The following is a 27,028-nucleotide window of genomic DNA, read 5'->3' as shown; positions in this document are numbered from 1 at the left end:
CCGGGGTGAGGGGCGGGGACGGGGGGCTGTGCTTGCCCCGGTGGGGGTACCCCGGGCAGGGTGAGGGACGGGCAGGCGGGGGGGGCGAGCGCCGCCTCCCCAGCAGCACCTCTCCGCTCTGCCTTCCCGGCCGCCGATGTGTTCAGCTACTGCAGATACTCACCGAGCAGCCGTCCCCAGCGCGAAAGCTGCAATCACACTCCCTTTGCAAAAATAGGCTTGGGGAAAAAAAGCACCTTTCTCACCCTGTCCCCTCTCCACGGAGGTTCTCACTAACTTGCAGGCGTTCTCCTCGCCGGGCACAGACTAAAACGGCTTTTTCTGGCGTGCGCATCCTTTCGTTACTTCGGTCCAGAGCATGTTAAAGCGCTAGAGCATTTCTTCCTTCCGTTTAATTAATACAGCGGGAGTGCTGCATCTAATGCTTTGCTGGAATATGTTTCTTCAAGCAGTGCTTTTATTTATCTTCTCGGCCATCTCCCAAGTGCCGTTAATATGCACAATCCTAGCAAGTTTTGCAGAAGGGCATCTTCAAATACAAATATACAAACCGTGTTACAGTTTGAGGAAAAATTGCTGAGACATTTGTTAAGTACCGCTAAAAACACTGGGACTGTAGGATAAAGCTTAACTTCCTTTTTATTTCGTACAGTCTGATTTAGAAAATGTTCACGTTCAATGTCTTGTAAGGAAATACATCTAAAGAGGAGTGGAAAGAAAGCCACATAGTGTATGTGAAACATATTCATATGCTGTTTGCAGCATTGTGAATCCTGGATCACAGTCATCTTAAATTTCTATCAGAAACCGTACAATAGCAGATGTACACCTTAATATTCAGGTTTTTTTGTTTGAAGATTCTTGGACAATCTGCTTTTACAGGAAATACAGCTGTTACGCAACATTGGCATGGAGATTGGCAACTTTTTTTTCCTGTCAGCATTATGTGACTTGTATTGTAGTGTTGCCTAACACCTACAGACAAAACAGAAAAATACTTCTGTGAAAGATAATTTGTCAGCTCAATTTATGAGAGTTTTTTTATTAGTACTTGTCACTGGTAAAGATTTTTGGAAGACTTGTACAATGGCAGCCTTACTGCAGGCTTGAGTGTTAAGCTTAGTTCATGTTATCTGAATGCTTAACAGGGAAGGAGAAGCAGTGAGCATGCTAATATAGCTCAGCACATATACAGTAATGTTAAACTCCAGCACCTGACAGCAGCAGCATGTTACGTAAAACAGCACTCCTGATAATGTGTGTCAGGCTTAATACAGATTTGGCAAACCCAGTCTTAGATAATACTTAAAAATGTTTAGAATGTTGTACAGTGGTAAAATGACCTTGAATGTGGTAAACTGACGCTTGGGGGAGGCTTATTGTGTAGTTTAATAAAAAAGGCCTGAGAAACGTGTTTCATGTGAAGTTTGGAGTCTATAATCTGTAGTGGTATGCTAGCAGTGATTTTTACTCTTCCTTCCACTTTGTCCAAGTTATGAGCATTACTTGGAAAAGTCAGTTGCTTTCAGACATATTTTTTGATGTAGTCTTCCATCTGTCTATTCTTAGAAAGCTTGGATTAGTGGTCTCTAAAGCTATTAGATATGCATAACTTTCTGAATGCTATTGGTAGAAAGCACTGGAAATTTGATATTACCCTGTTAATTACTGCAGTTTTTCTTTTTGGTTATGTATTTTAAAAATACCAATTAGGGACAGATGGATTCATAAATGTTTTGTAGATAAACTAGAACTTTTTAAAGAACACCGTATGCAAGCAAAAAGCATTCTGTGCTTTGAATACTTTCAGGATGACATCTATAGGCCTACTACATGTAAACAGTGCTCTTCATATTTTCTTCTTTTGGTAGGACCTGATAAACTTCCTTAAATCTTTAGAGTTTACCCTGGAATGTAAACACTATATTTTTTAACGTTTAAATATGCACATGAGATTTTACTCAATTAAAAATGAAAACTCAATTACCCTTTATTTGCATTAAGCTACTAAACTGAACTTGTATTTTTGCCACCTTTTGATTGGAAATTTCGATTTTCCTTCTTCTCCACACATTCTTATGTCTAATGGTTTCTCTTCTTTACTTGCAGCTTTTTTTTTGTGGGTTCTTTGTTTTGTTTTGGTAAAGTGGTGTTAAGCACTACCTCCTGCAAATTCTGCTGCTAGGATGGATTTCTGTTTCTTTGGGAATAATTTGAGTTTGATACATCACTTCTGAGAGGTGAACGCAACTTGTGAATGCCCTGTACTTCTGGAAGAGTCAGAGCTTACGTTGTTTGAGACAACTTTGGACAGGCTGGAGCTCAGCTCTGTGCTGTTCAGTTCAGCTCAAGGAACTCTTCTCTAGTCCTGTGAATTACATGCTTCTCTGGGATCTCCCTCATTAGTTTGCTGAATGCTCTAGGTGGAGATGACCTTGTATTATGTGTGACCTTTTTTAGGCTTGGACATACATCCTCCTGACTTCTCCCATGGAATGCACACATACTGTGCAGGAGAAGTGAAGGGGAACAAGTATCCTGCCGTGTGTTTGTTAGCTGTGTGTTCAGGGAGGACCTCTACCCTGTAGAGGAATTTGGGGTTTTTTTTTTTAAATACTAGGAAGACCAAAGGTATGTGCAAAATAGACTTTCACTGTTCAGTCTTTACAGTCAAGAATCTAAAACATTTATAGCTGATATGGAAATCACCTTTTTTTTTGTTTTTATTTTATTTTATGTTTTTCAGGATGTGTAATTTGACCAGAGTGAAAATAATTCCAAGTTCCAGGAGAAGACAGAAAAGACTTTCCCCTAAATGCATAGGCTCCTTCCATAATACATACATGCAAGGACTGTTTTTTGAGGCACAGAAGCCCCATAAGGGAAAGCCTTTGCAAGAAGTGGGGTGGCAAGCTGGTGAGAGGATTAAAACCAATTGCAGGGTTTCAAAAAATACTGCCTATATTTGTCCCTTATATTTGTTAAAGGTGTCCTGACTTTCAGGAGCAATATGTACCTAAAAGTGATGAGAAATGCGTAATTTAGCTGTTTGATCTTGTGATGTTCCTGATGCCAGTGTGTATGGTTTTCTGGAGTTGTGGAGTTTCTTAAATTAGAGAAAGGCCTGCTTTTAGCTGTTTGTGGTAGGAGACACCAACAGGACACACTGAAGTAGTGCTGACAGGGTTATGGTCTTTTTCACTGTCTTCTGAGACAGTGAAGACTACCATGCCTGTCAGGAATCAGAAGCATAATCAGCATGAGCAGCACATGTTCCCCAGGACCGATGGAGTTGTCATCTCTTTTCATCTTTTTTTGTTTTTTTTTTTTTTTTTTAAGGTTGGAATGCTGATGTTCCATGTTGCACTCTCTTCTAATGCCTCTTTTTTTTCATTTTCTAATTAGCTTGCAGTAAAACAGGACGTTTTGCTTGTGTGAATGTATTGTGTACTGCCTTATTTTCCTCATGGATTTAATAGTTCTGAGTGTGACTGCCAGTGGAAAGTGTAAGTGTGCTTTGCAGCAGTGGAAGAGTAATTTGAAATAAATTTAAGCATTACCTAGGATTCATGTTTGACATGCAAAAGATTTTGTTCACTTAGTGCTGGGTTTTTATATGTGAGATAACAAAAGAATGAAGTTCATGGCAGAGAAGTTTCAAATGAAGAATGCTATGTGTTTACTTTTCAAGGACAGCAGTTCTGTGATTTCAGAGTCTTCTATTCCAGATATTCCTCATTATGGCAGCATTTAAACAATGATTGCCACTTTAAATCTGACTAAAAGTCATATGCTTATGTGCCATCCTACACGAAGATTCTGTGGAATTAGAGGACACAAAAGGAACCAGAAGAAACAAGATCTGAAGATTATTGTAAGATAAATAAATAAACAGTAGAAGAATTATGTGAATCTCTCAGTGAAACAGAATAGAAAAAAAAGCTGGATTTTTTTTTCTTTAAATCCCTCAACGCTTTTCATGTGCTGCTTATCTTTACAGGGGTTTATCAAAATATATGAGATTCTGGTAGCTGCAGTCATCAAACATATGATTGCCAGAATGCACTGAAGAAAATACTCAAAAGCAATCTTGGCTACTAGAAGCAATTTTACAATGAAAGAATGCCAAAACTCACTTTCGATATCCTTTGTTTATTTTAAAAAGTGTTTCTTGTACTTGTCAGTATGTGACTTTTGAAGATACACCAGGGGCTGGCACAAGAGACCACTGTTTAAGAGCTCATGTGAGGGGTGGTGTGGCTGAGATTGCAGCAATTGTACCTTCCTCTCTAAGGCACTGCACTGCAGTACAGATACTGAATATGATCTCAAAATCTATTTTGGAATTGAGCTGGATGGCTTGTTTGTAGTGAAGGGGTTTTAGCTAGGACATGTAGTCCATTTCTTTGGGAATTACACATGAACATTTTATATATGAATTTTTTGATCCTAAAATTGATTGCCAAACATTTTATACCACCTTTAAGATTTTATAACTGGATGAAATCACTTGTCTAGTGCGTGTACTGTCTTGTCCTGTGTTCTGCATCTGGAAGTTGTCTGTATTGGATGCGTGAGAAGGCAGGTGAGGAAACTCTGTAGCAAATAGTTGGTCCACCAGGGAAGTTTCTTGACAGGCCTGTAAGTTGGCTGACTGATGTTTTGAGAGACAGAGCTACATTTCCTTTCAGAGTCCGAAGATGTTTTGATGCATCCTGCTTTTTGGAATTGTGAAGACCTGAGGAAAATCCATTGTAGGCACTTAAAATAAGGACAGACTGTAAAGAGAGAATACCACTTAATTTCTGACCCAAGATTTAGAATGGTCTTCAGAACTATGTCTGACTTTGACTTTTCTATGTACATGCTATATTATTACAGGCATATTTTTAAAGGCGGTTTTATCTCTTACATGGCTGTGTGGAAAGTGCACAGGATGATTCTAATTCAAGAAAATAAACTGGTCTTTCTTTAGCAAGGATACGGATTTGTTGAAGTATTTCTCTGAATTGGAGGAATACTGACGGTGGACTGACCCCAGGAAGTATGGATATTAAACTGGAAAGACAAATCCTTTTTCTTCTGGTTTTTGGTTCATATTGAAAATCTGCATTAGTTTTGGTTTTGTTTTCTGAATTACACCTAGGCTTTTGTTTAAATTTCCTGGTCTGACTCAAATGAAGCTTTGTGTGGATGACAGAAGGAAAGTCAAGAAGTGTATATATATTCCTATACTTCCTAATAAAACTTCAGTGATATAAATTTGTTTCATTTGGTGTCATGGTACTAGTACATAAATAACCTTTGAACTGTAAAATTGACCACATTTTTTCAGGGTGTATGAAAGAATTTTAACTTCTTACTGTGTTTGTTTGGCACAGTTATACCCTGGAATTTCTCCCTATACCAAAGTAAGGGTAGCATGGCATAATTTTTCGTCTCCAGTCTGTATTCTGCTAAAGACCTGTAGTATGTTTCGCAGGTGTATGGCACTTAAGCCGTGTCTGGCTGTGTTGTCTGTACCACTCTGGAAATGGGGGGCCTGTGAGGCTGCCTGATGCATCTCACTAACTGAGAAAAGGCATAAAGGAACTAGTTTTGGTAACAGTTTAAGCCTTTTATAGGCAACCACAGCAATATGGAGCTTACTGCAGTATTCTGTGACCATCAGAGGCACAGCGGTGGTATTTCTTTGTTCTCCTTGGAAGAAATAGAGCAGCTTAAGGGCACTGCCTGCACCATCATGAGAGGTCACCCCAGTTTCCTAACAAAGACTAGCAGGAACTCCCCTGTGGTTTTACTACCGTGTAGTTTTATGCTATATTCCCTGGTTATTAAGTGTGAGATTCATTAACTAATTATATATTCACTTATTAAAGAACCTTTTTTATTTAATTTATTTTTTTTAACATAATAACCATGGTGCAGCTTACGAGGTGAAGGGCTTAAACTCTTCAAATATGTTGCTTCTTCTCAAGCCCAGTGATGTTACTCAGCTACCATAGGTTGGAACAAATGTTTTTGAGGCATGTGATTTAGTAGAAGCTTTTCTTAGCTTCTCAGAATTGTTTAATAAAAAAACCTGGTATCTTGATGCCTCCTGTTAGGAAAGGGAAAGATATGATAGATAAGGTGTCATAACATGAGCTGTGTTAACTTACGTGACAGCTGCAATTTCTATAATGCTATAATGGTCAGATTGAAAGTAATATTGATGTGTTTATAAGAGTATTCACACTAGCAACTACATTAGATTTTAAATAAAAAGATGATGTCATTCCTTCTGTGTTGTGGCATACTTTAATGTTTACCAAAGTCAGGAATGACTTCCTTATAATTGTCATGTGCTCGAAGAAAAGTGTAAGTATATTAGGTTTCCTAGTAATTCAGTAGACTTTCCAGAGGGACTTTGGCAAAAATCTACAAGGTATCATTCCATAAGATGCATGGATCAGTTAATTTTTAACATGGATGACATTTTGGTGCAGGACAAGGTTTTTGTCACTGAGATGGAGTGATAAGATCATTGTGTTTTGTGAGACAGCTTCCCAGAGGATTTGAGTAATAATGCTGCATAACAACAGACTTGTATTACCTGGTTGTCTTTTACTTGACTGTGGGAAATAATATCTGAAGGATATTAGCTGGCAGAACCAAATGCCAAACACTGGCATGTCCTATCTGTCTACCTCAGTGAAAACCTCTCTGGAATTCTACTGTGAAAACTGAGTGCACTGAATTTGAAGTATATCTCTGCTTAAATCCTTCTTTCAAAGGAATGATGAAAGGAAGCAACACAAAATTTGCATTGGCTGTCTGTGAGTTTTCCTGGGGATTGCCAGAATGTGGAGTTGTGTTAATGGAATCAAGCCAGAAATGGCTGTCTCTTACAGCTATATTCCTTCCTTTTAAACCAGGCGAAGCTGGAAAAAACCAAGTACCTGGGATTTGTGTGGGATGTGTTCTTTGGCTTCAGAAAAAGAAAAATGAGAAAGAGGAATGTATCTTCCTTTGCTGAATATGCCAGATAATTTCCCTTGGTGTATGAACATCTTCATTCCCGTGATGGGCAAGCAGAATTCCTTGTGTATAAATTTCAGTGGAGGAATGAATGGAATCTGAAGAGTTTTCAAAGTAAGCCCAGGCAATTGGATAGATCTGCATAAGACTCAGTAAACTGCTGGATAGAAGGATCCATGCACTGGTAACTGAGCCTCATCGTACATCAGGAATGCAGCCACGCTGATAAACATTTGAACATCACCTACAGTGTGTTTATTTCCTAGCTGAAAAATGGAATAATTTAGTTAGAACTAACATGCCAAGCACAAGCCAGATCATTAAACCTCTCTCTGCAGGCACATGGTCTTCATCCTGAAGCAATCTTTGTAAAAGCATTTGGTTCTAATGGTGACAGAAGAAACCTAAATACCTGTACAGATAGATAAGAATTTCTAGCCCTGCAACAGTCACAAGAATCCTGTGTATTCCTAACACTGGGGATATGCCAAAAAATAAGCATCAATCATGTGACTTCATATTTTTGTCTATTTTCTGCCCATTTATGAAGTGGGTTTTGCAATGCTAATACACAGACAGTTATGTGCATTTATAGTCTTTATTGCAAGTGCTGGGCAGATGGAATGCATATTCTCTTTTCCATGCAAGGGGAAAAAAAAAAATGTGATGCAGGGAAATACTCAGTAAGGTTCTCTCCATCCCCATTTCTTTCTTTCCTCTGATGTTACAGGTACTTTAATAGCCCTGTATTACTTAAGAGTTGGATTAATCTTCATTTAAAAGCTTGTATTAGATACATGTGGGTTTTGGGGTGTTTTTCTGCCCCAGCTAACACAGAAAGCAAAGGTTTATCCTGTGCCATGCCGAATCTGCTGGGGTTTGACTTTGAGCCACACTGGCTCCACTCCTGCACTGTTCCACCTGACTCTGCTGGGCTCAGCTGCCTACATAAGCAGTGTACCTAGTTTATTGTAATTATGTAGTAGGTCTTTCAGAAAAGCTTGTGAGCAAAAGAAAAACCACTAGTATAGTATGTAGTAGTTGCAGGAGGATGATGGCTGCACAGGTAAATCCAGAAAACTCAAATGCCATCATTGTTGACTGAATTTCAGTAGGGTAAGCTTGTGAGTTAATGATTCATACCCTAAGATGTTTTTCAGTAGGTCTTTAAATGATGGTCTGACTGCCTGTTCAGATATGTCAGCCATTATTTAGTCTTTAATCACTTCTAATATGTCTCATGCAATGAATTATGCATTTAAAAAGTTACTGCTTTTGATACTGGTACGTCAGTGGAAGAAGAATCAACAGAGACCTGGTTTCCATTTTGATCTGACCAGGGTTCTTGTAGAAATATCCTGTAAATTTTCTTTGATATGAGAAGGTTCCTGAAATCCTGTAGAAGAAATGTTGCATTTTTGGATAGTTTCAGAATATTGCAACGTTGTGCCTCCAAGTCCATTTCTGGAATCTGTTAGCAGCATCTTGTACAAGAAGAGTACTCTGTTTGTTCTGTACCCTATCTTCTGTTTCATTTTAATTTGCTTTTCCTTGGGGTTTCAAGATCTGAGTCCAAAACTTTGTTTAATCCCTCTTGCTTTTCCTTGGTCTTGTCAGAGCTACTGAGATCCCTGTCTTCCAGTATTGGGTTTGATGGCTCTTCCTGATTTTAAGTGTGCCACAGCTTCAACCCAAGCCTGTGGTAGGACTTTCTATTGCCTGTAGTTATGAATTTAAGAATTCATTCAAATTGATAGAAGGTTTTTTTTTTTTTTTCTGATGGGGGCTCTTAAATTTGGAATTTCTTTCTTTCTTATTTCTTTTTCTCTTTTTCATTTTTTTCTTGATCTGACAAAGGACAAGGTCAAAGTTTTGTTCTTTTTTTCTCACTCAGAATAAGAAAACAAATGTTTTAAAAATGTCACAAAGTTTACTAAGTAGGTGAGAAGTTATCATGAGAATTTCAGTAAAATGTATTCAGAACATCATTTTTCTTGATGTATGATTAGTCTGCCTTTTCTTTCTCCTATTCCTTTGCATGCTTCACCTCTGGAAAGCTTCATCTTGTTGAACCGAAAGACTCCAAAATCTTAAATTTGAACTGAACAGAATTTGTCTAGAAAGGGAGAGGGATGGAGTGTAGGAGGGAGGGATGTCAGAACTTACAGGTGAGCTTTGTCATCCTTTTGAGAGGCATAGTTTGTTGCCTGTCTTATCTTAAAAAAAAAAAAAAGGAAGAAAAAAAAGAAAATGCTTTTGCATAGAAAGTGTAATTTAAGTTTAGATGCAAGAAGTAACAGTTTTGTTTTCCATGAGTGAGAGGTGAAAAATCAGTAATTAGGTGGTGAGAGTTAGATTTTCATGTTCCTAAAGGTGAATGGAGATATCTTTTTCTAGGTAAGATGTGTTGCTCAGTTCAGCAAAAAACTGTATACCTGCATTTTAAAATGCTGAGATATTTACATTTGTGTATTGACTTCAAGCAACTGAAAGCATACTCGATTTTTTTTTTCCTCCCCTGTGATTTTGGAATTCTCATACCTCTTTTAATCTACTGAAAATAAAATGGATGTGGTTTAAAGGTATATCAAGCTGCAACATTGACATATTTTGTTGAAAATGTTACAAGCATCACTTTATTGTGATTATGTCAGAAGTAATGTATTGCTGCTTTTTATTCTGAAATTTCCAGTTGGATTCTATCTTATAGTTTGTATGTCAGCTGAATTTTCTGAATTTCTTCTTTCCTTATATTAGAAGTCTGTTACTGAGGCAGCATTAGATACTTTCTATTTTACACCCATTTTTTATTCTGGTTTCTGTTCTACAGTTTATTTTTCTCTTGACAAGCTGTAAAGATAAAAGAACATCAGTGACAATATTCTTCCCTTCAAAACCAGTTTGTTTTGGGGGTTGTCCCTCAGAGTTGGTAAATCAGCTCATTGCAAACATCCTGTGCCTGACTTCAGGAACTGCTTACTATGGCCCTCTGCACAGAGGTGCCTACTGCTGACTCTGGGAAAACCTCTAGGTGAGAGTTACTGTATCAGTTTTCTGAGGCTGTAATCCTGTAAAGTAATCCAATTAATATAGTGTATAAGAAGTGCTCAACCTTCTGAACTTGATGGGGGACATTTGTTTCTTATGCATGGCATTTGCATTTCTGTTTACACAGTAAGGCCTTGCTGCACTTTGTGATTTACTAACAAAAGAAACTAACGTGAGTCAGAACACATATTCAATGAAGGAATGAGGTTGACTGGGTGGTGAACTGTGTGGGATTATGAGTGCTAACAAAATCACTTCTTTATGTAACTCTGTGACTTCTGTTGATGAGTGAGGTTTTTCATGATGATTTATGTCTGTTACAGAATTACAGTTTGACACTTGGAACCACATCTAGAGCTTGGGAAGCGCACTTTGTTGTAGTAAGTTCCTACTCAAAAGTTACAATTGGCTATTAGTGGTTGTACCCTAAGAATTTGTTTTATTGGGAAGGGCAGAGAAACAAGGAGTTCTGTGAGTGAAATGGGTTTGTAACCTTACCGTATACCTTTAAACGGAGTAATCAGCTGAAGAAAATAATTATATTCCTTTCAAAACTTCAGGCTGGATCTCATTTTCCTTGCCTAAGGAATAAATCTTTTAAATGAAAAAAATACATAAAACAGGCAGGTTGGTATAGCAGGTTGTTAAAGGTTATTCTATTAACAAAAGTCTAGAAGAAAATACTTATGGCACATATATATTTTTTGGCCAGAAGCCTAAAAACAAATCCTGTATTACAAAGGCTGCTTCAAATAAAAACCTGGCTCTCTTACCTATTGCTTAAACAATATTGCAATCTGAATTAAATTAATTGAATCATTGTCTAGCAGGATAATCTACTCTTTATACAGTAAATATTCCATGAAATGATTTGTTGTCCATAGCTGCAAGATCTGTATTATGATCATGTATATTTTTTGTAAGTCTGGTTCTGTTCTTGCTGATGTTAATGTCAAGCCTCCTCTAGATTTTAACCAGAGCTGAATCATACACTAATTGCGTTGTGTGCTGTTGTATATAATGGCCTAAATGTATTGAATTCATGTCCTTGTCTGTCGTTTTAGCACAATTAAATATTTATCTTGCTTAGGTGCCAGAAGTGTGTGACCTGGCTTTTGCAAAATTAGTTTGAAATTGTGTGCAGTTGCTAACTGTCTGTCAAAATATTTACATCTAATGGTAAATTGTTCCAACTTTGCTACTCAGCTGTATCATCTTGTCCAGTTCAGCAAAGGTAATAATCCCTCATATACTCTTCTTTTCTGAGAAGAAAGTTAGATTTTTCTTTTTCTACAAATCTCCCTGATGTCTTTGTTAAGAAGCTAAATATTCCTGCAGAGTTGCATTTGTGTGTTTTTGTTAACAGTGTGCTTTTGCTGTGTCCAGAATAAATTTTATTATGTCAACCATATGGAACCCAAAGTCCACTCTAATTTGGATTTGAGATTATGTATACTGCTTAATTTTCTCAGGAAGTTACCTATGCTGTGGGGGAATACCGCTTTTTAGGTAGTAGATACATGCAAAATGCTTCTTTTTCCTATTTATTTTTTTTACTCTTTTGGTGCCATATTTTTACTAATACCTTTAAAAAAATACGTCTTTTTACTTGGTCTGTATTACAAGGTTGAGAGATCTGTTTGTCTTGAAGCGTTCACCACTGCAATTACTTTTGTTGAGTTACTGAAGAAAGTATCAATTATACTTCAAGGTAAGAAATTATCTTGTCACAAAGTTTCTGAAACATCAGCAGCACACCTGTGATTTTTATTTGGTGTCTGCAAAGCCTTACTAAAGTCCATTTTAGGAATATCAGCACTTGGTGGAAATGAGCTCTTGCTGTGCAAGATTGCTTTTTCAGCCTCATGTATAAACTGTGGCAGTGGTGAAATAGCTAAAATTATGTGTACTCTCAAGTTCATTGTAGAGAGCAGGCAAACATTAAAATGCGTCTGGTAGTTTTCTGAGTTCATACAAGTAATTTACCTTGCACTTGGAGTGGAGCAGAATATATAATGAAAAAATTATATAGGCATAGGAATATGCCTTCTGCTCACATTTATCTAATCTGCCTAGTCCAGTGCTTGAGCTCTAGTCTTCCAGTAAAACTTAAAGGCTTAAATGGAAAGATCTTCAACTAGTTTTTTTGATTACACATGGTGTGCATGGCAGTATCTGGTAATAGACTTTTTCCATCTTATTTCCTGCTGCAATAGTCTGTAAGTTTCTTCATATTTACTGGATTTTCCATTCACATAACCAAACCTTCTGTGAACCCTTGCATATATTTTATTCTACAGTTTCCAACTGTCTTGTTCAGAACTTCTACTGGAAGCTAATTACTACAAGTGATGGCATGGTCTCATGACCATGTTTACTTAAAATGCTGTATAGCAGGTTGTTTGGTTTTTTATTTTTTCTTCTCCTTAAACATGGGAATTAATTTTATCAGTGTTAAGAAAATAGTGATACTTGTGTGAAAATGTCTAGTTTTGTCTTCTGGTTTTCTTGATGCTGTTTGATTTGTGTATGGGGTTTTTGGAATCTTTTTTATATCTAAGGTAACCCATACCTGGAATTGAAACATTTCTTTCCAAAACATATGTCTCTTTTGTTGTGAAGAGCTGGAGTGGTGATCCCAAAATGGTAGTACTTTGTCTTGAAGAGGATGATCTTGAGAAAAATTGAAGGATGTATAAACAACCTCTTGCTCTCTTTTAAAACTGACTTACTATTGTTTTCTTCTCCTAATCCAACTCTTGCTGAAGTAAAGGTTAATATATTTCTTGATTTAAATTTAGCATTTGTTTAAAGTGCAATATATTTTCATAATAAAGATTTTATACCCTAAAGAGATAAGAGCATCGTACCTTAAACTCATAGTAGTTTTATATTTAACAAATACAGGTTTGGGGTTTTTTTCCCTCGAGGTGGAAAGCAAGTTCTAATCTGTAATCTGTATTTCTCGGTAAGGAGGTACAATACAGTAAAATCATAAATGCATACATTTTTTAAGACTGGATGCATTTTCTGAAAACTGTACCAAAGTTTGTATCAGAGAATAAAGAATTTGGGTGAACTTGGATACTACAGGTCTGGAAGGTAGCCCAAAATACCCATTTTTTCCACACTTTATGAGGTGAGGGAAGTCTCATTGCAGAAGAGATTTTCATCACTCTTACTCAATCCCGCAGGATGGAAAACAGATCAGAAGTGGACTACACAGATTTGGGGCTGACTTCCAGGAGAAATTTATTCCCCATTTGCTTTTAGTTGCAGCAGGTTCAAACTTCTCAGCACAAAGAGAAGGCTTGTCAGGAATGGATTGTGCTTCTCCCATCAAACCCTCTGGTCTATGGAAGGCACTTCTCTCATTTTGCCTGACTTTTTTTTTTGTCAGGTTCTGCTGGAAACATGAACATTTTACTTCAACTCTAAAGAAGTTCCTGAGTTCACAACTCCTGGTGGCCAAGGATTTTTTTCCACTGGATGTGTAAGAGAATTCAAATGAGAAAGGGAGCGGTGTTAGAATTCACCAGGTTTTGGTTGTGTAACTTCGGTTACATCAAGAATGTTCTTTTAATATCTGATCTAGGGATGATAGCTACTGCTCTTAGCTGTCGTTTGCCTGCTATATTTTCAGATTTGTCATTTGTGCCAAGGATTGGATTTTTACATGATGTATGTTGAAATAATTTTTAACAAGAAGTAGAGGCAAATAGCATACAGAAAGCCAGAACATTGTGATGAGCCCAGTGCTGAAGTATGTTAATAATTGTAGAGAGGCACTCTTTTCTAGCTGAAGTTAGCACAAAGTCCATTGTGAGCTTTTGAAATTCAGAGATGTGTCAATTCAAAATATTGTAATTGATGCAGCACAATGGGGTGCTCGTGAACTGACTTTGGATGTTGACAGAAGGTGCTGTTAGGAGATTTGGAGATGATCCAGGGGACAAAGTATTATTAGAGATTAGCTGACAGAGGTATCATTCCCACCCGTTAGTCAACGTGACATATGTGAAACTGTGGTACAGCTTCCAATGCAGTGTACAGCTCTTCTCTCCAGTATTGTTTTCAACTTTTCTTATGCAGAAATATTATTTTTAGATTGTGGCTTTGTTGTTTGTTGGGGTTTGGAGTTCCTTTTGTTTGTTTTAACAGCATGTTGTGTTATTAAGGTTGCTTCTGGCAGCTATTAAACTACTGAGCTTCCTGCAAAGTTCCATTTCTTTTTTATTTTTCTATTTTCTTTTAAAGTTTTTTTCCTTTTATTTTTTTCCTTTTGTTTTATTTTTGTCACTCTGCAGACTTTGGGCACTAGAAATCTTGTTGCAATGTTCTGGTACATTTCAGTGATTTAGTTGCACAGCTCATCTGGCATGGTTTTGCTGGCAAACTGGGTTAAACAAAGGAGATAAATCAAGAAATTTTTTAGTTTTGGAGGTTGCAAGATAAAGACTGAAAAGTGGGTTTTTTTTTTTTTTTTTGGAAGATAACTGTAAATCGTGAGCAATATAATGATTTATGACTGCTCATAACTATTTAACTTAAATATGGATTGATTTTTAAACAACAAATATTGTGGTATTCATTTTTCTCTTGGGTTTAGCTTTTTCTTTGGATCAGGAAGGGAAATCTGATTGGAGGACTTGAAAGATAGTGGAGTCCAGGAAACTGAGAAATTAAGTGCCACTTTGTTTGGCTAGAGGTTGTAAAGATCACCTGTGGAACAAGTGTTATGGATTCAGGCTACTTGTTGCATGAGGAATTTGGGATCTTTGAAATATATTTAATAATTTAGTCTTCAATTAACTCTTGCCACTCTATCCTAATACCTGGCTAAGAATCTCTGTAGAAAGCACCTCTATGTGTATTGGTGTTCGTGAGTGAAGATTATGAGGGTCCAATGACGAAATATATTTTTACTACTAGAGAGAATGCGTGGTCTAACTGGCAGGACATTGGCTAAGGCAGTGTGGCTTCTGATTTTCAAAAGTTCATCCTCTGAAGAAGCAGCTTAAGTACCGTGTTGTTGGAAAGTAGAACCATCCTCAGAACCCTTTTTAGGTCGAGAAAACCTCAGCTAAACTAAGACATAAAATCATTATATCCTCTACCTCTGCTGCTAAAACTGGATTTGTTAAAGTGTGTATCAGTGTGGGAATTCATACCCAGATTTCCATCCATAGTTTGAAGATGAAGTCTCATTCCACTCCCTGTAAATTGTCTAGAGACTGATTGATCAAAACTATCAAGTCCAAATTAATTACAACCATCATTGTTTTCCTGCTAATTTTTGGCTGTTCCTAGGCACTGAGCAGGTGTTTGAATTGATCTGGGGTTGTCTTGGTGATTAATGAAGTCTGAATAGTCAAAATTGTTAGTGATGCAACACTTGACATTTTTTTGATTTTTTACAGAATCACTGAGGTTGAAAGGGACCTCTCAAGATCATCTAGTCCATTTTGCTTTTGAACTCTCCACAGATGCAGAGTTCATAGTGTCTAGGGGCAATTTATTCCAGGGTTTGGAATGTCCACCTAGAGAGGGGTAAAAAAGAAGTAATTTCTGGAGTTCAGCCTGTTTCACCTCAGGGCTCATCAACAGTTTCAGAACCTATATTGATCCAAGCAAGACAGCATGAGCTGTCTATGACATCATGAACTGGGCCCTATAACATGACTACAGGACTTTTCCATAATGAATAAAAGTACCCTTTTAGAAGAACTTAATTAAGAAAAGTCATTCACATTCAGAATTGAAATGATCAGTGATTAGAGTACTCTTAAATGGTCAGAATTCTGATTGTCAGTCCAAATCTACCCTATTCCAACTCTGGACATCAGAGTGAATTACAAGACCTTTTGACACATGGCTTTTCTTTATTTTCCAGAAACAGCATGAGAAAGCAATAAAAAAATGAGTATTTCTCATTAGGAAGCTACCTACATTTTTTTAAGAACCATACCTAACTGCTATATATGCAACCTCAGAAGAGACTTTGTTATGAGAAGAAAAAGATTACATGAAAGAACACTTAGTTTGTTTTGTAGAAAATGCAAAATATGTATGTGAAATACTTAATCACTATCAGAGGAATTAAAAGGCACAATTAAATCTGATGGCTACAATGAACAAGGAGAATTATTATTTCTGCAAATCTCTTAATGAGAAGATACAAAATTTAAAATGTTTAAGTCAGCTTTGATTTGAGAGAAATAAATGTTGAAGAGTCTTTTGCAGAGAAATATTTGGAGTCTTTAGATAGTTGCACAGATATATTGCATCTGTTTGCATTTGCAAATCTGGATTTTTCCTCCACTGTTTGAATGGTTTAAGTCCAGCTCACGAGTTGTCACAATCTGACTTTTAACCTGAAATAGGGGAGTTCCACTTTTGGGTCTCTAAACTGAAGCAATTTTCCTGTCAGTGTTTCCTGGGTGGGGATGGGGTCCCTAAACTGTCAGACAAGCTGTAACAAATCTGGCTGTGTTTGGCTCTGTTTCAGTGCTAGACATGATACTAAAACATGCACATCTTGATAAGATGTTTTAATGTTTCTTGTGCGGTGCTGCCTTGGTGACAGCAAGCAAGTAGTAGTGATGTGATTTGCTAGTGCAGATGACCTGCTTCTGGTTTAACCCAAATTTGACTTGGTTTTGCTCAAAGTGTGTTGGTAGTCACTTAAAATGGTGCCAGTTCCTTGTGATTTCTCCACATTCATGTCTCTGCTCCATAATGGGAGCTCTTAAATAGTCATGTTAGAGATGGTTACATAGAAAAGACTTGCATTTTCTGTCTAGCAGTAGGTGTTCAGTATTTAACAGACTGATAGAAAGAAATGGTTGATGAGTGGTGCTAGAACAAAACACTAATTTTGATTTAAGGTTTGTCTTGCCAAAAGAGCTCCGGCTTTGTTGGACTCTTGACTGCTTGTGTGGGTGTGTATGTGTGTATGAGTATGGATGAAAGTACATGAACGTTTTTTCTGAGCATTTTCCAGTGTTTAATGTCAATAGGAATCTTGAAATAATTTAAAACATTGTCAGAAGGCCCAGTTTATACTGCAGGATCTGCTGCCCTGGGTACAGATTGGAGCTTCTTGTCAGCCATTAGTTTGATAAGAGAAAATATATACATATGGAAAAAAAAATTTCTGTGTTACATTGGTATTTTAATTCTGAAACACTTCTTGTATTTGTCTCTTACTTGTTTAACCTTTAAGTTTGAAGTAGCATATGGTGCCTTAAATTAGTAATGAAAGTATACCTGAAGGAAATGAATTTGGGATAGAATTTGAACAAAGAGAACCAACTGGTGTGTTTTTCTTAAAGAACTGGGTCTAGGTCTAAGGAGAGAACAATGGATGTCTCTGTTAGTGAGACAAAACCTGAGAAGCTACAATGTAGATTCAGTTGTCAGAAGAAAGACCACAGCAGTTGGATAAAAGAGGAAACAAGGGACAAAATTAATTACTGTTATTGATTGTATTTTGTAGTGCCTGGAGGGCTCAGCTGAGGCAAGGGTGCCACTGTGCTACTGTACAAATGCTCAGTGTGTCACAATTCCTGCCTGAAAGAGCAGGGGAATGCTGAGATGAGACGAAGGGACAGGGAAATGAAGTAGTGGGCCCAAGAGCACAGAGGGTATCTTGGGGTTCATTCCGAGCTCCTCTGGATTAATGGTGAATTCAAATATGGAGAATTGGAGGGCTGTGCCTTTGAAGATGAGGACACACAATACAGACATTATGTGGGAGGATACTGGAAGTCAGTGCAGAGATTCACGGCCTAATGGACAGAAGACTGAACAAAAAAAGGTGAATTTATTTGCAACTTACTCAGTGGTTATCAGAAACATGAAGATGTCTTTGTACAAAATGTATAATACTGCTAATAATAGCATAGTTGGAAAACAGATACATTGTAGTAATTGAATTGAAAGTTCTAAATTGTGGTTGCCTGATTGGTTTGAAATAGTGCCTGGTCTTTAATGGTAATATTTAATTTAAAGTAGAATGCGTCACGATTTCTGTGCTCATGGCATATCAGAATAAAAAGACTGGGAAGAAGTTCTTTTTGAGAAGCTATTCTTAAAGGAAAAGATGAAAGTGGGACGTGGCAATTATTCTGAAAAACTGCATAGCCAAATAATAACTATAAAACATGCATCCTAGAGACCTGAAAGTGTTGAGCCCTTTTGTACTGAGGGGTGTGGGAGCATACACATCCTCATATAAAATAATATTTGGGTAGAATTTTTTGTTTTAAATGAGCAGAAACAGCAACAAATTTGTTCATTGAACTGTCCCAAGTTTCAAGTATTAATGGATAAGCGTTGTCTGCTCCATTCATGTACTGTAAAACCTGAAAGAAAGTTTGGCATCTGTATCATCTCTATGAATGTACATGCCAGAAGTTATTTCTTTTGATTCCATATATCTGTTAGAAGAAGGAAGGTAGGCTAACAAGATGGGGGGGATTTTTTTTGTCTGCCCTGATTAAAAAAGTTGGAATTTCCTGAAGTGCCTAAAAAGAAATTGTAATTAGAACAGAATAAATGTAGGAATTCTTAGAGAATGTTTCCAAGGAGATGGCTTTGGAGGTAATTTTTAACTCTTATGTTTCTTCTGTGCACCTGCAAAATGTGTTGTGTTTCATGTACATAGAATTGTTTTGCCATCCTGTGTTGCATATGTACCAATACTAGAGGTAGTCAGTGTGGCTTTTAATTGTACTTAAAAGTTGGCTTATTTAAATGTTATTTCCTTGCTGCTGTATTATGTCAATACAAGATACCTTCTGGATGAGAAATCACAGCACACTGCAATTTGCATTTGGATGTAGGATGACCATCCTTAGTCATGAAGACATGTGCAATGAGAAAGAAAGGTCCTTAATGCTAGCATAAATTACACTTTTAATTTGGACTCTAAAATCCTGAATTGTAGTTAGCTATCAGTTCCCTCCCTGAATTTCAGTATATTATCATTATTGTAGAAAATTCTGGATGAAATATTTAGAGGAAGGGTAATTAATTCTTAAAATCTGGTCATGCTGTCTATTCTGTGAGAACAGGAATAACTCAGTTTGGTTTTTGGGCTTTTTTATTTGTTTGTTAGATACCATGATTTGTTAGTCCACGCAAAACAATGAAAGAACAATGAATTAATAAGATCTTACAGGTTTTGGGTTTTGTGTTCTGGAAAGCAATGAATTTGTAGCTAAAAATTTGAGTAAGGAAAATGTTCAGTGGTTTAACGCAATAGATTTTTTTAATTTGTGGAAACTGCCTTTAGTAAGCTTTGCATAGCTCAAGATTTTCAGGTTGTGTTTCAGTACAGTTCAAGGAAGATTTTCTAGCCAAATCTTCTGTCTTTGTTTTCCTAGTCAACTTACTACACAGATCTCTTCTCAAGGTATTACTAGGTTGTAAGAAGAACAAAAGATGATTTTATTGCTGCTGTTAAGTCCCAGAGAGAACCAAGGCTGGCATTTTCACTGGATTTAATGACTCACCTGAAACTGGAATGCAAATCTGTATCAGTGAATAAAGAAGGTGAACAGAAGCAAAGATGAACAACCTGTAATACATTGTTTCTAAAATGAACAGATATACCATATGAAGATGGAGTCTAAAGATTTAAGCAAAACAGGGATGTCACTCAGCATGCAGTACCAACTGTTTTCAGCTTATTTAGTATGCAAGAGCATAGTTGCAGATGACTCAGAGTTAACATGCCTTACATAAAATTGCCAAAGTATTTAGTTCACATCAGGTGATGGAAAGACGCTATAAAAATAATAATAAAAACTGTATCCAGTTACTGGTTTATATTTTTGTGGGGTTTTTTTTAGTTTTCTTTTTTGAAGATCCCTTCTGTAGTCTTAAAATACAAAAATGATGCCTTAAAAGGAATAATTAAAAGAAATTATGCAAGACTGAACTTGTGATTTAATGCCAGAAGTTTACCTTACTCAGGAAATACAAATTCCAGTTGAAAGTAGACATTGCTATCTGAAAAGAGAGGCTATTCTAAAACTCTTAACTCTTGCTAACACATTGTGTTTCAAAAATCTGTGTATCATTTGTATTCTACATCAGTGCTCCCAGAGAAACAGGCTAGACTGCTTTTATCCTTAATAGCAGTGCTTTTTTGTGCTGTATTTACTACAGATTATGTAACAACTTAAAAATAACTGAAGGAATAACTGAAGGTCAAGGGGTACATTTAGTTCAGTATTTTATCTCTAGTAGCGGTCAATAACAGAAAAGGAAGAGGACAAGAACATGCTTTCCCTCTTTCTGTTGTGTGCTGTCAGCCTGTAGCAATTTGTGTCTTGGAGGAATTAGTCTCAGGCTTGGTGACACTGAATTCGGTAGCAAATTGAGTTTCTCAGCTGCAGTGGATGTTGAGTGGGGAAATGTTGCATTTTTTTTGAAGCCACTGTGTGCAACTTTTAATTGATAAACCCTAGTTCTGGTACTAGAAGGGGCAGTGAATCATAACTGAAAATACTACTACATGCATTTGCAATGATTGTAATTTTTTTTGTAGGCTTATGCAAAAGGTTCAGTACTTTTTATATCTGTTGCTCAGTCTTGCAATAGAATGAACTGTTGAAAAATCTATGGGGTTTCTTTTAGCAGTAGCCGGGGTTCTCTGTGTTTTTTTTCTATAATCTCACATTCCCCATCTGCTTTTCCTTTTTTGTAGTTCTTAATTTGTATGTTTGTGGAAGGATTTGCAATTGCAGATTTTCTGACTTTTTATAGTCAAGGGTCCTAGCAGTTGTGTCTGTCTGTAGCCTGCATTCTGGAGGCTTCCTGACCCTTTGTAGCAGCAGCAGCCTGTTTGTCTCCATCTGTGGCTATTGGGAAAGGTGTCTGGGGAATTAGCAATATTGTCAAACATGCTTATGATTTTCACCTGAAGGGAGATCATTGCTACTTGCTTACTGTGTTGTCATTGCTGTGCTGAAATCTTCTTCCTCGTGGATGCAGTGCTACACACTTTTGTCTCTGCGTCCTGAAATGGGGCTTGTGTGGCTGGGCTCAGTGTTGGAAAGCCCACAGAAGCGTTGCTGGGAGTGCACAGAGAGGGTCGTGGTGGCTCTGCTCAGCTGGGTGATGCTGCTTGGGCAGAGAAATCCAGTCTGCTGTGACACGGTGGGGGGTGAAGATCAGAGTGCCTCAAGTGAAATGGTATGGACTAAGCACCAATATATTTTCTTGGCGCTCTAGTGGCTGACCCTCTCATTTGTCCTTTTGAAATGTTGCTGCTGTCATGTATTTGAGACAGATGTGGTTGAGTTGGAGCTTAAGAAACCTGAAGTTGAGATGTGCAGCTTTTTTTGGCCGGACAGCAAAAAAGAAGTCAACAGCAGCTGTGGTCAGATAGTCATGGGCAACGCTGTAGCCAGAGAGAGAAACAAAGTGTAATCTTCCATGGTTGCACGGGCTGCCTGTTTTGCAGCACAGGAAGAGATCCATCCCTTATTATCCCCCTGGTATGCCTGTATTGTGAGGACTGGCAGGATGAGAAGGGATTCAAACCCTGACCTTCATGCATGTGTAGGTGAGCAGAGCAAATAGGGAACAGGCGGTGGATTATGCAGTGCTGTGAGGGGACAGGCAATCTGTAACATGCCACAGCTAAACGGCTCACCCTTTAGGGTGGAGGACAAACTTAACAGTCTAAATGCTTTATTGTTAAGGTAAAAAGGCAAAGTAAAGTCTCTTATGCATCCTGTACAGTTTTGCAGTAATGGTGCTTACCAATTACGTATTGTCTTTGAGTGCTAGAAGGTGCCAGTGCTCAAAGTAAATCTTAGAGGTGTAAACCAATTTTTTATCAAGTGCAGTTTGTTTAAAAAAGCAACCAGGCAAAACCCAAACAGCAGTATAGTTATTTTTAATTTGACTTTTATTGTAAAGAGTCAGTTGAACTGTGAAGTGGATTTTTGATTTAAAAGGAACTCTGAAAGATTGTTGAATTGATTAATATTCAAAGTGGGCTGCTGTCTTGAATTTAACAACAGTATGAAATAGGAATTCCATTCAAACTAAACATTAATAGTTATTGCTGTTCCATATGCTTAAATTTAATTGTGATGAGAACTTCCTCCCAGTCAAATATTCAAATTAAGGCTCTTGAAGCTCCCAGTACAAGCTTAGAAAGACAGTGAGATGAAGACAATGTCCTCAGGTACTAAAGAAAATGATGTGGCACCTGCTATTGCTCCTTTTCCATCTGGGCAGCAGACATGGTTAGCAAGTCCCACAGTAAAGATTTAGGGAAGAGAGAAAAAATCCAGCTGCTTGTGGTGTTAGCTGTGCATTGCAGATGGGAGTGTCTGTAAGTATGAGGATGGTAGCAGAGTGGTGAGCATCTCTGGGCTTCTGAAGTTCTGACACTAATTCTTACCTTTCAGTGATGACCCTTGATGCTTGGAGACCCTGAGGAATGAAAACTGAAAAACTCAAGGTTGGCTAAGAATACTGTTAATTTCAGGTGGAAAAATTGTTAACTTTAAGTTTTCCATTTAGTTATGATTTTAAGAAAGTCATGTTTTTAAAGTTTGGCAATAGTTCCTTTTTCTTATATAAGATTTAAGATTTTTCAGAGCACCTCCGTTCCATTTTCAAAAGCAATATTTACTGGAAAGAACTTATTTCATTGTAATTGAGGGGCAAGAAAAAGTGCACATTATTTTTAATTACTAAGATATAAGAGCAGAAAAGTCTTCAATGTTGGCTTTGAGGGTGTTGTCATTTCAGCTTAGGTTTTTAAAACCAAACTTCTTGTTTTGAAACAGAGAATTATTATGAGAGGCTTCCAACTTGTTTCCTTTTTTCTTTAACCCACTGGGCTGTGTATTTTTGTAGATGGGAGGCATATGTCCCTAAGGGATCATAAGTACTCCCCTCCTCCCCACTAGATTTACTTCTCACATCCTTAGGCTAATAGGTAGAATGATGCATTTACATTACTGCTTCATTTAAACAGTAACTATTGATAAGAAATAAATACTTCATTCCCAAATGGCATCTGCAGTATTTAATGTTTGGCAAGTTTTCAGGAGGACAGGCATGAGTTCAGCACTAAACTGCTGCTGCTTCTGTGGAAAACAATGAGCTGTGTCATTTGATCAGGGACAAAGTGACTACTGAGCAGGGGTGATTTAGAGGAAGTAGCTTTTAATAATAAAGAAAAAATACAGTATCCCATGTGAAACCATTCCCACGGCTTGTTTGTAAAGTAAATAATGTAGTTCACATGTTGGGGTGAACAAACAGAAATAAATTGTAACAAACGCAGTCACTGTCTGTTTCCTTTTCCTTTTGTGGCTTTTTTGCTTCTTGCTGCTGCTGGTATACTTGCCCACTGGTTTGTTTTGTGGAAACACCTCCCTGTATTCCCTTGCAGTCCTCCTTGCATAAGAGGTATTCTCTTGCCTATATTGAACTCATGGGAAGAATGTTGCATGAAGGAATGGAGGTCGGTTGCTATTCTGTAAAAACTTAGTCTTTAATTATCTGTTTTCCTGATCTGTTTAGGCTCATGCTATTCAGTACAGTTCAGTTTTACTTCATACTGTGTCCTGGTTCTGGCCAGGACAGGGTTAACTTTTGCAGTAGCCAGGAGAGGGCATGGCTAGGACCCAGAGGTTGTTCTATACCACCTCACATCATTATCGGGGTGGGGGGAAAGGGTTCTGGTCTGGGGAATAAGTGTGGTGGGGGAGGGAGCCAAAAAATCCACTATTTGTCTATTGTCAGGAGATTTCTCTGTGAATTGGTTCTTTCTCATACCCTCTGTCATCAGCATTTTTGCTGTTTCTTTTTGTTTTCTTATCTCATTGCTGTTTCCAGTAAATTGTTCTTATCTTAACCTGTAATCTTTGCCTTATGTGCCTCCAGTTCTCCTCTCCATTCCACCGAAGGGGTGAGAGGGAGGGGAAAGTGGGAGAGCGAGAGAAAGAGGCAGTGTGGCTTGAATAGTTTTGGTGGGGGCACTGAACTGGGGAGAACCATTCCTAAACCACAACATCCTGGGGCAATGTAATAGACAGATTTTGACATACTGCTCTGAACTGGTCTAAGTATCCCTGGATTGCTCAACCAGAAGCCTGTGAGACTTGCATTTTGTACCTTGGACAGAAACAGTTTGACACTGAGGCTTTTGCTGTGTTATCTTCTCTGAGATGGCGGTATCTCAGAACTGCCTGACACTGAAGGCTCTCACTAATTTTTACTGGCAGCTGTAGCTACCATTTTTTAGTCAAATCCTGAATATGTGTGATCTGTCTAAGAGTGATTATGGTAGACATAGTTTGCCATTTCTGCACTTCCTAAACTGCCTATATTGTCTCTTGAGCTTATTTTTCATTCTTTCTGAGAGTGTCATAGCACCAGTCTTTGAATTGCGGCACATCATAGGTTTAGCTGTGGCTGTTGGGGCTTGCAGAGCCTGCTTTTGGTCTTTGGTCTCGCTTCCCATCTTAGCACAAACCAAAGTTTTAACCAGTGATTTCACTCTTCCGTGATGTCATCTTCTGTATCTAAGGTTGAATATTCAGTGACTACTCTTAAGTCCACTGGAGAAACAGCTGAGCTAAGTCACATCTCTTTGAAAGCAAAGCCCAAACCTCTAAGCAGCTAATATTCTGTTATGAACTAGTAATTTCCTTTGACAATATATTCCTGCAGCTATTTACCCTCACAGTTAAAAACCATGCTTTCTTTTCCTATGACTTCTTACCCTTAATTTGTCCTCTAGTGATGTCTAATTACCAAAAGACAAATTTAGAAAGCATTTATAACCTACAACTGTATAGATGCTTGCAGTCTTTCTGTGAGATATGACAGCAGTCTCATTTATACCTTTCTCAGGTTTAGTTTTATTTCTGTGTGGAGCTGTTTTTTCTATGCAGCGGCTACACCATAAATTATATTCAAATAGACACAATCATTTCCCATATCCTTTATTGTATCTATATCTCAGCTGCTTTCAGTAAATTTTTTCTACCTCAAGATTTTGTAGTAGAGGTAGTTTGTCCTTTGGATCAATCTCTAGTTTTGATCCAAGTATAAATCATGGTTTGGGGCATTTATTGTTTTTCTCCCTGTAATTTCTTTATTGTGCCAACTAACTTTTCAGTTTTCTTATACAATACAGTAATGGTTTATTTTAACTTTTCAGTTTCCTCACATAATGCACTGATTTATTTCTCATTTAATTGCTGTTATAATTTTTTTTCTCAAATAAGGATCACTGATGTATTATTTTAATTTTTTTAGATATTCAGTTACTGACAAGTAAATGGGATAATGCTGTGTTTCTTTTCTTTACTGGTTTATATCCCTCAGGTTGTTTACATTTTCTGTTTACCTAGAATAAGTGAGTTATCATTTATTTATGTCAGAAGAAATGCGTAATGTGGTTTTTATCCTAAAGTCATGTCATCTTTCAAGAGTAGGGTGCATCAGTATTTCTGCAGGTGTCAGAATGTGCCAACACATTCAGTTCAGGTTATGTAGCATAGTAAAAAAAAAAAAGGTAGAGTTTGTTTTTTTTTTTTTAGTTGTGTGACTAAATAAATTTTATTTAATTATTTGTCCTACAGATCTCTGCAACAATCAATCAACTCCTGTTAAAGCCTGTGGTATTGATTTTGATTTTTAATGTCACAAGCAAGCCTGAAGGCAATGTGGTGGTGACATGCCGAATGTTCCCCAGCAGTGCCTGTTAACAGAGGGAAGCACAGGAAGGCTGGAAACTGGTTCAATTTTCAATTTTTCGGTGCACAGATAGAAAGAGAATGAGCTTATAAGAGTTGGTCTTGCACTGTATATTTAGACTTATTAAGCCTTAACACTTTTATTACATGAATGATTTAATAAATTCATTCACATTGGAGATTGTTTTCTGCTGTTGCTTACATAATGGTGATCTCACATAGTTCACCTCCGTGTGAAGTTCCTAGATATGCATGAGTACTTCTGGCTTGTGTCAGTTGGGAAAAAAGTGTATAGTGTGTATGGGGGCTGGGTACCTCTGCAATTTGCCATTATGTACTAACTTAAGATGCATGCATATGCACGTGTGAAGCTGTTGAGATTCAAAATATATACATCAATATAGTCTTCAAGATTTTATTAGTGAATTAAGCCAGGCTAGGGCTGCATAAGTGGGTTGAAATCACAGTAATGTAAAGATACCTTTTCAAAAATTGTACCCTTTGCCATGGTCATCTTTGTACTTGTACTGTGCTTAGTTTATCTTTAATTTTTCAATTTCTTTCATTTTCTCTTGTGATCAGGGCGCATAGTATAGCTTGAGGTCAAAGTGCCAACAGCATTCTGTAGTCATAGACAGGATCAGTAATGCAGTGATTCAAATTTTGTGAAACCCTCCAAAAGAGATTGAAGCAGAGAAATTCTAAGACAATTCTAAGAGAGTCTAAGAGAAATTGTTAGACTCTTATATCTTAAAACCATTAGTATATTCATAAGCTACTTCAAATTTTACAAAATGTTAACGTTATCAGAGCACCCCTTTGCTGTATCTCATGATGCTGAGTCTTCACCATGCCTGAAGTTATTTCTCTCTTTGCTGCCCATGTTATCAAGTGTTGTACTAAGGCTGCTCTTCTAGGTTAAACTCAAATGTCCTATGGCATGTGCTTCCGCTCTCTGGGGAGACAAAGACGTGTGTCTTCATTGGAAAGAGCTTTTGTTTGCTTAAGTGACAAGCCAGTGCTGTTTAGCATTCTTTGCAGTGTGTTTCAGCAAAGGATATGCTTGGTGTGGCTTCCCACCCAGGCTGGATAAAAATCAGGCTTCTGGCTTCAGGTCTTTGTTTCCAATGCAGTTAGCTCTATTATGGTTTGTCCAGGTCAGGTGCTGACATAAATGAGGATGGTGTTTTTTTCCCTTCTGTCAACAAATATTAAAC

General features: G+C 37.5%; 1 protein-coding gene and 1 long non-coding RNA gene across 2 annotated transcripts in view; one reads left to right on the top strand and one right to left on the bottom strand.

Moving 5' to 3' along the window:
- LOC108449298 overlaps nt 1-1,968 on the bottom strand; it is a 28,743-nt gene extending 26,775 nt beyond the window's left edge. Inside the window, exon 1 of the long non-coding RNA XR_001865448.1 lies at nt 164-1,968. This is a non-coding gene — a long non-coding RNA (uncharacterized LOC108449298). The remainder of the gene's footprint in view (nt 1-163) is intronic.
- Nucleotides 1,969-10,337: 8,369 nt separating this feature from the next.
- RYR2 (ryanodine receptor 2) overlaps nt 10,338-27,028 on the top strand; it is a 274,869-nt gene continuing 258,178 nt past the window's right edge. The window contains exon 1 of the mRNA XM_017745069.1: nt 10,338-10,448. Coding sequence (XP_017600558.1) covers nt 10,353-10,448 — 96 coding nt within the window. The 5' untranslated portion in view covers nt 10,338-10,352. The remainder of the gene's footprint in view (nt 10,449-27,028) is intronic.

Source organism: Corvus brachyrhynchos, unplaced genomic scaffold, assembly GCF_000691975.1.
Source record: "Corvus brachyrhynchos isolate BGI_N302 unplaced genomic scaffold, ASM69197v1 scaffold70, whole genome shotgun sequence".
NCBI classification, from domain to species: Eukaryota; Metazoa; Chordata; class Aves; order Passeriformes; family Corvidae; genus Corvus; species Corvus brachyrhynchos.
The sequence above is the reverse complement of the archived record's forward strand: the minus strand, read 5'-3'. Positions and strand labels throughout refer to the sequence as shown.